This window comes from Capricornis sumatraensis, chromosome 1, assembly GCF_032405125.1.
Source record: "Capricornis sumatraensis isolate serow.1 chromosome 1, serow.2, whole genome shotgun sequence".
Classification (NCBI taxonomy): Eukaryota; Metazoa; Chordata; class Mammalia; order Artiodactyla; family Bovidae; genus Capricornis; species Capricornis sumatraensis.
Genome location: NC_091069.1, coordinates 183082290 through 183095233, shown reverse-complemented (window position 1 = coordinate 183095233; position 12944 = coordinate 183082290). Strand labels below are relative to the sequence as shown.

The following is a 12944-nucleotide window of genomic DNA, read 5'->3' as shown; positions in this document are numbered from 1 at the left end:
AACCATCTCATCCTCTGTTGTGCCCTTCTCCTGCCGTCGATCTTTCCCAGCATCAGTATCTTTTCCAGTGAGTTGGCTCTTCGTGTCAGGTGGCTAAAGTATTGAAGCTTCAGTTTCAGTATCAGTCCTTCCAAAGAGTATTCAGGGTTGATTTCCTTTAAGATTGACTGGTTTGATTTCCTTGCTTTCCATGGGACTCTCATGTACAATCATGCTAAGAAAGAAGCACAATAGATATTTTTGGTGATGTGTGGCCAATAGAGGTGACAAGTGTATGAAACTTGCATCCTCCTTTAAAATGACCACACACTCTGGATGGCTTGAACAGTACTGGTTTATACCTTTTGTTTCAGTGTAGCACTCTTATAAATGTTGCATTTCAAATGCTGTTAGTAGGTCACCCTATTTATTAAATACTTCTATGATTTTTAGACTACTGTGTTACTGTGAAACTTGTGACATAGGCTAATATTTGGGATGATAGATGTCATTTGTCAGGTGTGGATATAAATCTCATCTCTGCCACCTAGTAGAAATATGATCTGGACAAGTTACCAAGACCTCTGTAATTACCCCCACCCATATGGCTGTTATGTTCAAAATAGAGAGTGGAGGTCCTTGATATGGAATTTCTCAATAATATTCAGGTTTCAGTATTTATAACCCCACAGAGGTTTTATCAGGGGCCAGATATGTCTAGAGTACTGGGGAAGGAAATAGTCAACAGAGTTGTTATACCTCTAGCCCTTCTGCATTAAAGATCACACAACCAAATAAAAGGGCATCGTTCTTACTAGTGAACTGTTTCAGCTGGTTACCAACAGAAGGGCTAAACTTCACAGAAACTGGAATCCAGCATCATCTGTCTCTTGAGTAGGAAGAGTAGAGCATCAGTAAGACATGAAGGTTATGCATTTCCCTTTTCTATAAATTCAGGGTATGTTAGACTGAAAACCAAATCTGAATCTAGGATTTCTAGACTTTCTGTTCCTCACTAAGAAGAAAAAGTGTCTAGATAATAAAACATTTCCAAGTGGAAATAAACCAAGACAATATGATGAAGGGTAAGAAGAACAAACTTATCTGCCAGAAATTCAACTCTGATGAAAAAAAAATCTAAAAGAAACTATTTTTAAGTAGGCAGAGTTCAGTGATTAAGAGACCATTCTAGAGCCAGGCTGTTGTAATTTAATCATCACCCTACCAGTTTCTGGGGCTTCCCAGCTGCCGCAAGTGGTAAAGAATCTGCCTGTTAATGCAGGAGACTTAAGAGATGAGGGTTTGATCCCTGGGTCTTCAGGAAGATCCCCTGGAGAAGGGAATGGCAACCCACTCCAGTATTCTTGCCTGGAAAATTTCATGGATAGAGGAGCCTGGCAGACTACAGTCCATGGGGTTGCAAAGAGTTGGACATGACTGAGCATGCACACGCTAGATGCACCAGTTACCCTTTTGTAGCCAAAGGATCTTTTATGTTATTTACACTTGTCTCAGTTTTCTTACCTGTAATATGGAGATATAAAAAAAGCCTATCTGCCTGGTTGGTTCTGACAATATTAACATTGTAAAATTGTTATAATTTTGATTGTGTTATTTTTTATAAATATTAAAAATGTATTATAAATATAATTATATTTTTGGGTTAATATTGTAGAAGTCTTAAAATAGTTTCTAGTCGATAGTCAGCCTACATATGCACTAGTATTATTTAAGCACTTGAGGGTAATAAGTACTCTCCTTGCCTTTGTATTTGTATTGACAGGATGGGACTTCTGTGGTGTGTAATGAGTCTGTACTTCTATGGGATCCTGCAAAGCGATGCCTCAGGTAAGTGAACGTCTTTTAACAATCTGTTAAGATGCAGATAACACATAGAGTAATGTCGTATGTCTGAAAATGGGTTAAGAGACCATAATGTTGCTTATTTTCATTGACTTCTGTGGTAATATAAATTTTATATTTGACAGAATCATATAGTTTTGATGGTGGCAAGAACTACTGAAATCTTTAGTCTTTATGGGACAAAGTACACTGGGGGGACTGGTTTGGTGTGCTTGATTATAGAAATTTATCTTCACCTTCACATCTAAGGCAACTAGAATCATATTTCTTCCCCTTACCTCAGGTCCTATGGAAAAAGAAATGACAGTGATAGTGCATGACTTCTGTTTTCCAAACTTGAGCCAGTGGTGGGGAAAGCCTTGGTGGTAACAGCCCATTGATACCTTATAAAAACAAATAAATAAAGATAGAGTTTTGCTCTGATGACTCCTGCAATGGAGGAGACCCAAGAGACACAGGTTCAGTCCTTCACTTGGGAAGATCCCCTGGAGAAGGAAATGACAATCCATTTCAGTATTCTTGCCTGAAAAGTCCCATGGACAGAGGAGACTGGAGGCCTACAGTCCAAAGGGTCACAGACAGTTGGACATGGCTGAGCAACTGTGCACACAGAGAGCACACATAGGAAAGAAAGAACCTATCATTAGGCTCATTCTTTCTTTACATGTTACTTCATGAGCATAAGAAGTTGCAGCCAAAATATTTATTGAGTTTAAATAACCAAACTCAGCTATCATGGACATGGATTGTATGACATCAGAGTTACAGGGGACTTGAAAGTCTGTCTTTGTGGGTCTCATCTCATCTGTAGAAGTACTGCTCAGAACTATTTGATGGTACCTCTAACTAGTGATCATCTCATTTTGGCCCATTGTGTCTTTGGACTGATCACATTATTAGAAAATTTTATTACTACATATAACTGAAATTTGTCTTTAGTCACATCCATACATTTCTTTGGTTCAACTGCTTGATTTAAATGGAAAATACCTCATCCCATGAGTCTCTAGTTTTAATTCAAGGAACTGAGTTATCTTCATTTAAAGAAAAACATTCCCATGTATAATTTCCCTGATGATCATGGATCATACTTTGAATATCATTGCTTTACTTCTTCTTCTATGTGAGAGGCCAACAGAGATGTTTAACAGGGGTCACCAAACCATGGCCATGTTCTCCCGTATATACCTTCAACTTTTCTTCATGTGGCATGGATTTGAGGCTTCCTACTATCCTGATTATTTTTCCTATGTGTGTTTTGGCTTTGCTATAGCGCTTAAGGCATTTTATTGGAAACCAAAAATAGTACTAAAAGAGGGGTATAACTTGGACAGAGGACAGCTCAAAGCCAAGAGAAGGAGAGAGAACTTCTAACCTTGTTGGCCCTTAGGGGCTTTACAGAGGAGAGGATATATTATAAGCAGGACTGATATTCAACTGGGATTCACTAGTATAGGGCTCTACTGCCTGTTGAAACCAGCATCTACCGTGCTTAACTGAGTGTCCCATTTGGCTGGCCAGTTCCGTGATGTCCTGATTTTAAATATGTTGAGTATAACCCCGATAGTAGTTTCTTATTTGATTTAGTTCTGTCCTTGAATGGTATCTTCTTACAGAGGCCTTCCTTAACATCTTAACTAAAATAGCCTGCCAGTCACTCCAGTCCTCTATCCTTCTTTAGTTTTCTTCATAACATTCATTATTTTTTCTCACTGTATCAATCGTTCTCATCCTTTTCTCCTCCTCCTTTTTCATGTTTTTTTCCTTTCCAATCTCTGTTTTCCTCTCCTTTCTTTCTTTCTCTCTTTCTTTTCCACAGTTCAGTTCAGTTCAGTTGCTCAGTCATGTCCGACTTTTTGCAACCCCCTGAATCACAGCACGCCAGGCCTCCCAGTCCATCACCAAATTCCGGAATTCACTCAGATTCATGTTCACCGAGTCAGTGATGCCATCCAGCCATCTCATCCTCTGTCATCCCCTTCTCCACCTGCCCCCAATCCCTTGAAACATCAAAGTCTTTTCCAATGAGTCAACGCTTTGCATGAGGTGGCCAAAGTACTGGAGTTTCAGCTTTAGCATCATTCCTTCCAAAAAAATCCCAGGGTTGATCTCCTTCAGAATGGATTGGTTGGATCTCCTTGCAGTCCAAGGGACTCTCAAGAGTCTTCTCCAACACCACAGTTCAAAAGCATCAATTCTTTGGTGCTCAGCCTTCTTCACAGTCCAACTCTCACATCCATACATGACTACTGGAAAAACCATCGCCTTGACTAGATTGACCTTAGTCGGCAAAGTAATGTCCCTGCTTTTGAATATACTATGTAGCTTGGTCATAACTTTTCTTCCAAGGAGTAAGCATCTTTTAATTTCATGGCTGCAGTCACCATCTGCAGTGATTTTGGAGCCCCCCAAATAAAGTCTGACACTGTTTCCACTGTTTCCCCATCTATTTCCCATGAAGTGATGGGACTGGATGCCATGATCTTTGTTTTCTGAATGTGTTCCTGCCTATTTCTCTGCTTTTAAGCTCCCCAAGGACAGGGACTTGTTCATTTTGTCTGTTAACCCATGAACTTGGAGTAAAGATTGACACATAGATGCATAGTAGGAACTCAGTGTTTACATACATACAGATAGATATATGAAAGTTATCAGTTCAGTTCAGTCACTCAGTCGTGTCCGACTATTTGCGACATCATGAATCGCAGCACGCCAGGCCTCCTTGTCCATCACGAACTCCATGAGTTCACTCAGACTCACGTCCATCGAGTCCCTGATGCCATCCAGCCGTCTCATCCTCTGTCATCCCCTTCTCCTCCTGCCTCCAATCCCTCCCAGCATCAGAGTCTTTTCCAGTGAGTTAACTCTTCGCATGAGGAGGCCAAAGTACTGGAGTTTCAGCTTTAGCATCATTCCGTCCAAAGAAATCCCAGGGCTGATCTCCTTCAGCATGGACTGGTTGGATCTCCTTGCAGTCCAAGGGACTCTCAAGAGTCTTCTCCAACACCACAGTTCAAAAGCATCAATTCTTCAGCACTCAGTTTTCTTCACAGTCCAATTCTCATATCCATACATGACCACTGGAAAAACCATAGCCTTGACTAGACAGACCTTTGTTGGCAAAGTAATGTCTCTGCTTTTCAATATGTTATCTAGGTTGGTCGTAACTTTTCTTCCAAGGAGTAAGTGTCTTTTAATTTCATGGCTGCAGTCACCATCTGCAGTGATTTTGGAGCCCAAAAAAATAAAGTCGACACTGTTTCCAATGTTTCCCCATCTATTACCCATGAAGTGATGGAACCGGATGCCATGATCTTTGTTTTCTGAATGTTGAGCTTTAAGCCAACTTTTTCACTCTCCTCTTTCACTTTCATCAAGAGGCTTTTTAGCTCCTCTTCACTTTCTGCCATAAGGGTGGTGTTATCTGCATATCTGAGGTGATTGATATTTCTCCCGGCAATCTTGATTCCAGCTTGTGCTTCATCCCACCCAGTGTTTTTTGTGATGTACTCTGCATATAAGTTAAATAAGCAGGGTGACAATATACAGCCTTGACGTACTCCTTTCCCTATTTGGAACCAGTCTTTTGTTCCATGTCCAGTTCGAACTGTTGCTTCCTGACCTGCATACAGGTTTCTGAAGAGGCAAATCAGGTGGTCTGTTATTCCCATCTCTTTCAGAATTTTCCATAGTTTATTGTGATCCACACAGTCAAAGGCTTTGACATAGTTAATAAAGCAGAAATCGATGTTTTTCTGGAATTCTCTTGCTTTTTCAGTGATCCAGAGGATGTTGGCAATTTGATCTCTGGTTCCTCTGCCTTTTCTAAAACCAGCTTGAACTTCAGGGAGTTCACGGTTGACATATTGCTGAAGCCTGGCTTGGAGAATTTTGAGCATTACTTTACTAGCATGTGAGATGAGTGCAATTGTGTGGTAGTTTGAGCATTCTTTGGCATTGCCTTTCTTTGGGATTGGAATGAAAACTGACCTTTTCCAGTCCTGTGGCCACTGCTGAGTTTTCCAAATTTGCTGGCAAATTGAGTGCAGCACTTTCACAGCATCATCTTTCAGGATTTGAAATAGCTCAACTGGAATTCCATCACCTCCACTAGCTTCATTCGTAGTGATGCTTTCTAAAGCTCACTTGATTCACATTCCAGGATGTCTGGCTGTAGGTGAGTGATCATACCATTGTGATTATCTGGGTCATGAAGACCTTTTTTCTGCAGTTCTTCTGTGTATTCTTGCCACCTCTTCTTAATAACCTCTGCTTCTGTTAGGTCCATACCATTTATGTCCTTTATTGAGCCCTCTTTGCATGAAATGTTCCCTTGGTATATCTAATTTTCTTGAAAAGATCTCTAGTCTTTCCCATTCTGTTGTTTTCCTCTATTTCTTTGCATTGATCACTGAAGAAGGCTTTCTTGTCTCTTCTTGCTATTCTTTGGAACTCTGCATTCAGATGCTTATATCTTTCCTTTCCTCCTTTGCTTTTCACTTCTCTTCTTTTCCCAGCTATTTGTAATGCCTCCTCAGACAGCCATTTTGGTTTTTTGCATTTCTTTTCCATAGGGATGTTCTTGATCCCTGTCTCCTTTAATGTCACAAACCTCCGTCCATAGTTCATCAGGCACTCTATCTATCAGATCTAGTCCCTTAAATCTATTTCTCACTTACACTATATAATCATAAGGGATTTAATTTAGGTCATACCTGAATGGTCTAGTGGTTTTCCCTACTTTCTTCAATTTAAGTCTGAATTTGGCAATAAGGAGTTCATGATATGAGCCACAGTCAGCTCCTGGTCTTATTTTTGTTGACTGTATAGAGATTCTCCATCTTTGGCTGCAAAGAATATAATCAATCTGATTTCAGTGTTGACCATCTGTTGATGTCCATGTGTAGAGTCTTCTCTTGTGTTGTTGGAAGAGGGTGTTTGCTGTGACCAGTGCATTGATAAGTATAGGTAGGAATATATATATAAAATGAATGAAAAACTGTCCCTTCACATTTTTTTTTTTTTGCCCAAGTTGGTCAACTATATAATTGGTCAATTATAAAGTTTATAATAGAACTTGTTTGTATTCATACTAGCAATTCATCAATGTAGTTTTATGTCCTCACCTTGAAGGGAAATGGAAAAATGACCTTGTTAACCTTGTTAGAGATCAGTGAATTCTCAGGAGGTAGTGGCTCATTAGGGCTGGTGCCTCCCCACTGGTCCTGGCAGTGTTGCTTTTCTGAATGACCTTTACTGTAATCCATCCAAGGAGCCCCCCACCACCACCCCCTCAGATGTTGTTGGAGAGTGAGCTTTTTACCCAGGAACTGACTCATAATTCTGCCAGGGAAGCTGACTTCTTGAATAAAATACGTTCTCATACCAGCCCCATTGAGTCACCATGGGAGCAGGAAACATGTTGTAATGCCCTCGGCCCATCTGGCCCATATTCATTTGCCTTCCTTATGAAAAGGTATATTGTGTCTGTGTCTGTGATGCACTTCCTAGTTGGAAGGAGAGGAACAAAAAGTAAGTGTTATTGACAAAAATAAAAGGGGAACTGGCTCTGAGCTATGAGAGGGAAAAAGGGATCCGATGAACCAACCTCTCGTGCATCATGCTTTTTACAACAGAGTAGATGACAGTAGGCTGGTTAGGCTTTCAAAGGCCCTTCCTGTGCTTCAGGTACCCATGTTAACGGAACCACAGGATTGATGTGAACAAAGAGAGATATCTTGAAAACCCTAAAGCTCTGTACATGCTTGTGATATTTGTTTTATCTTGTTCCTCTGGACTCCTTCGTGTGGGCCCTTCTCTAAAGGAAAGCCCCAAATTTTAAAAAGAAATCACAATGACACAACAGTTTTATTTCTATGTGGAGCATTTCAAATACAGTCAACTGGACTTTAAGGCACACAATTGTGACTAGAAAGCATAGTCTTTGTATAGCAGTACTGTGATTTCCATCTTCACTGGGGAGTGTGGGATCAATTCTGATTAGAAAGCATAGTCTTTCTATAGCAGTACTGTGATTTCCATCTTCACTGGGGAGTGTGGAATCAACATTTCATTTCTGATAGTAATAAAAGCAAATAATCAAAAATCAGTATTTACTCTCTTTTAAGGAATTAAAGCTTGAATGATTTTAGTAGTGATAATATAATTATAATGTTACAGTTATAGAGGTGATAATAAAGCTCCCTTTGCTGAAATAAAAGTTGATTTGAATTTTACATATTCTTTGTCATTTAGTTCTCACACCCAAAACACAGCAGTCAAGGTATTTTAACTCCCTTTTAGGGGTCAGAAAATTAGAATCAGAGTGGCTGAGAGCTATCCAAAGTCATACAGCTAGTACTTAACAAAACTGTGATTGCAGCTATTTCCTCAGTTCCTAAGATAGATATTATTTTTACTAAATACATTCCCCTTGGACTCTACTAGCATATAAATAATTTAGAAAAATATATTAAGATTGCAGGGATCATGAGTTTTGCTAATTGTTAAAGGACCACCCTGTAATAGATTGTTATGTTTTTTAATTAATACATGAGAATTATTTTTACTCCCTCTTCCCCCTCATTTGAGATGTTTTCTACCCACGAGGAAGAAAATCACTGTAATGTAAGCTCAAGACTCAATATTCCCATTTTTGCTTATCATACAATTAAATATTTCCAATATTATATGCAAAGAAGCTCTCCTTTGCAAGATTCTAAAAGCAAACTAATTTGTCACACACTTCCCTTTTGGTGTGTTTCTTTGGCAGCATGTTAGAAAGTTGAACTGTTAAAGCCACCTTTAGAGTAGAAATAAATATTCAGAAATTGTGATTCCAAGTTGGGGATGTCGTTAGAATGGTACCATGTATAATCTGATGAATTTGAAAAATGCTGCCATCTCAAAATTATTTGCTGCGGACCATATGAAAAATGATAGCAATGAATTTTCTTCCCCAAATGCACATGCACGCGTGCGCGCGCGCGCGCGCACACACACACACACACACACACACTCACATCTTTGAATACAGCTTTTTATTTCAGAGTCAACAGACTGTTGACTGTGTGCCAGGTGCAGGGCTAGATTTTTCACACATTATCATTAGTTTCACAGAAAACACTGTGATGGGGGTGGGGTGTAGAAATTCTTACAACCCTCTTATAAATTAGGAAATATAGAGCCGGGGTAGGGGGCGAGTAGGGAGGAAAAGGTGAGAGGGGAGTGTGGGGTTGGCCTCAGTTAGCAGTACTTCTGATAGGGTTTCAAAGGCCATCTTTCCTCCAAAAGCCAAGCTCTTTCTTTTATACCACATTGCCTAACCTTAGGGCTTTCTTATGCTAACAGAGGTAAGATTCCCTGATGTTTTTATCATTATTTTTAAGAAATTTGTCGAGAGTGGAAATAATAGTGTGACTTATTGGAAATGAATTACACTATGTAGCATTGTGGCTTAGCAGGAATCAAGATATTGATTCAAGATCTGACTGTTTAGCTTAATGAGCTATTTAATGACATTAACGTCATTTAATCATGCTGTTTCTCTGTGTCCTTACATATAAACCAAAGCAACCAACCGATTAGCAACAACAAACCTAACCATCCAGCCAACTAAACCAACTGACGATAGCAAAATCTCAACCAGTTCTTCATTATTGCTTTTTTATTAAAGAACACTGTGGGTCTTACAATAAACCATGGACATATCCAAGATACACCATTCCTATTATTTTATTATTTCTAATGACAAATATTTATCTTACAGTGATTTCACTTTATTCTAAATAGCATGTGTTTGACCATTTAATATTGTTAGAATCCAGGGTAAATAATGAAAAGTTCTTATTGTAAGAATCTTACAGTCAAGTCTGAGAGAAAGAAGAGAAAAAAAATACCAAACAAAATTGCATGAGAGAGCAGAGAAAGTTATTCATACTGTAGGGCAGTATTGAAGATTTCTCAATCAGAGAACAACTGCTCTTTTCTAGGAGAAAATACATCTCTTATTTGGGAACAGAATGGTTCAGTTTGGCTGAAGGGATAGTGTGAAGGTGTTTAGAAGCCAAGCTGGAAAGATAGGTTGGGAACAGATTGTGGAGGACAGGAATCCCTGCAGGTGAAGGAAATATTTTTGTTTAATGCATTTTAGATACACTTGGGCAGTTCTTTGTTGTTGTTTTTCTTCTACAAGGATCTATTGTATTTTAGTGCCAAGCAATGGTTCCTTCAGTTTGGGGCAAATATTCAATTTGTTGCCAGCTCCCATGGTCTCATATTATTTGAATAGCTTTTTGAAAAACTCCTTACTTGGGTGTACTTGTGACATTCAGTCCTATCTCTGTTGCTCATGGCTGGTCATCCTGAACACATTTTGTTTCTATGCAATTTAGTCCAAACATTTAGAGAATGTGAGAAGAATACAGTTTCATTTTATTCTTAGACCTAAAGGTCATTGGAATTATAGCATTCACCCTGATGTCCTTTAAATGTTTCTTCTTGGGAGCAGCTATCTTCACTCTTGTTTTCTTTTCTTTTCTCTTTTTTTTTAATGCTTTGAAAGACTGATGTTTATGTTTAGTTACTTGTACTTCCCAAGGGTGGGTATTGAAAAGATATTAGGGTACTACAATTTATTGGTGTGATGCTGACTTTGCAGTTATAAATTCTCTAGAAAGGCTTCTTGTAATGCAGTGATAATTCTATGTTTAGAAAAATGACCTGATTTTTCCTTCACATGTATGAATTAAAAGAGGACACTATTTTTGTAGGGAATACGTGAGTATACATGGTTCTCAGTGACAATGTCTGGCTTATAAGACTTTCTTGCCCTTTGAATCACCTTTGTTTCTGCAGGCCCATCCCACCCCTCACCCCTTAACATTTGTTTCTGCCATATTTAGATGAGCTTTAGAGAACCAAATCACCATCTGATTACCACCGACTCACTACTGGGCCAATCAAAACCCATTTTATTTCACTATTTTTAAAACAGCTTTTGTATTTAATAGATGAATTTCTTTAGAAAATAAAATATACTTCTATCCTCAATTAAAAAAAAAACCCAAAGTTTGCTTTATTCTAAAATCCACTGGGTGTTGCAATTGTTCATTTATTTTTGAGGGACAGGGAGAAAATGGGTAAATTTTATAAATAATATGAGAACCTTGGTCATAATTTCAAGTACCTGCCATACAAACCTATAAAAGCAATATACAGAATTGCCTTCTTTTGTCTTTCTCTGTTTTAGAGGCAGTGGGAACAATGAAAATACAAGATGGTTGAGAAAATGAGAGAAAAGAGACAAAACAATCACACACTTGATAATCTAAACTTGGCTGAGTTCTGTTATTTTTATGAATTTCTTTTCTCCTTCTGCCATCAGAATCAAAACTCCTGGCATAACTTTACATTATTAGGAAATAAATGCCCTTTCCTACAGTGTTTGTAAGGTCTCTAATAATAGTTTAAGGCTCCTTGACATCATTGTTTTTTTTTTTTTTTTTTTGTTAACTTCCAAGATACTTTCATATTTTTTGAAGTACTCCTTAAGCTAGGCAGGAGTATGCATTTAAAAAAATTATTGGAGTATGGTTGATTTACAGTGTTGTGTACAGCAAAGTGAGTCAGTTATACATATATCCACTCTTTCTTAGATTCTTTTCCCATATAGATCATTACTGTGCATTTTGATATACACGCCACTTTTCTGATGTTTGCATTTTTCCCGTAACTTATATAACAGAACATTGCTGTCCCTTTAAAGTTTGGGCTTTCCATACCAGGGAGAGGGATGAACTGGAGAGTATTTGCCAACTATGCTTCCTTCAAGGAACTTACGTAGATACTCAAAAGAAAAGAAACAGAGAGGTCATCCATCAGTCACTGGTAGCTTTTTCTATATAAATATAGCTCTTTGTTAATATAATATTGTGGGTTTTATTTGATTATTAGTTGAAATATAGATCTCTATTAGTGTTAAGGCAAACACAGATATACAAATTATTGTTCTCAAGCAGTTCTCAACCATTGTTGACCATTATTTAGTCTAGCTTTGTTTACCCTTTTTCACTTTTGGAAGACACCTCTAATCATTCATTGTGGACTACTTTGCTGTTCAAACATTTTATACTTAATAAATTAAATTGATGCATCAGAGTTAATTCTGTCCTTCCCTAGATCTTTGGGACATCAGATGGCCCCAGAACTCTTAATGAACTAATTTTTGCTTTTCACTTAGAAAGCCTTAATTTTATACTCATATTTTCTAACTTGCTTTGGACTTTTTGATCTATCTAGTCTCCTGGGGAAAACTGAATTTCTCTTATACAGGACTTTTTTGACATCCATGGCTTGCTTCTAAATGTCTTTTCAGCGGTTTTTTATTGTTCACTCAAGGTAAAGGAAAACAAAGAGGAGTGGGGGTGAGGAGAGAAGAGGAAAGAAAAAGGAGAGACAAAGAAAGAGAAGATATAGTGATAGAGACACATAGAGAGAGATACAAAGACAAAGAGCTACAGAGTCTTTCTGTAGAGGAACATTGCTGCATTTGATGCAATCCCAGTTATATACTTTTTCAGGTCATTAAAAAAACACACACACTTTTTTGAAAGATACCGCACTTAAATACTCTCCCTTTCTAACTGAACTTTACATTGAATGGTGTCATTTCAGAATAGCTCAGCTTCTGTTGTTTGTCTCTACATTCTCTTTCCTTTCTTCTTAGTATATTAAAATGATGAGATGAAATAGAAGCCTGAAATATTATAGGAGTTTCCTTGTAGCTAGTGTTCTTCTAGCCAAGAGTGCCATCAGCATCTTTAAGATACTTGTATTGTGAAGGCAGAATACGGCAGAGATGGTGGAGGCAGGGAGCTGTGCATTGCCGGCATGGTAATGAAGGAAGAGGAGATGGCAGGCAAGAGTGTTCCCTATGCACTCTGCATACCTAAGGTCTAGGGCAGAAACAGTCTGTTTGCAATTGACACTGAGCTGTAAAAGTCTTTTCTATTAGCAGTGTATTGCTTGAGGCTCAGTAGAAACCCAGCTTGTATTTAGGTCTAAGAGAAAGGTATGGCTTTGTTTGGAGGATGGTTGAAATA

General features: G+C 38.3%; 1 protein-coding gene across 1 annotated transcript in view; it reads left to right on the top strand.

Annotated features, from left to right (window-relative positions):
• The window catches only part of IL1RAP (interleukin 1 receptor accessory protein), a 160043-nt gene that overhangs the window by 53645 nt on the left and 93454 nt on the right, over positions 1 to 12944 (top strand). The window contains exon 2 of the mRNA XM_068971468.1: positions 1763 to 1827. Coding sequence (XP_068827569.1) covers positions 1764 to 1827 — 64 coding nt within the window. The 5' untranslated portion in view covers position 1763. The remainder of the gene's footprint in view (positions 1 to 1762; positions 1828 to 12944) is intronic.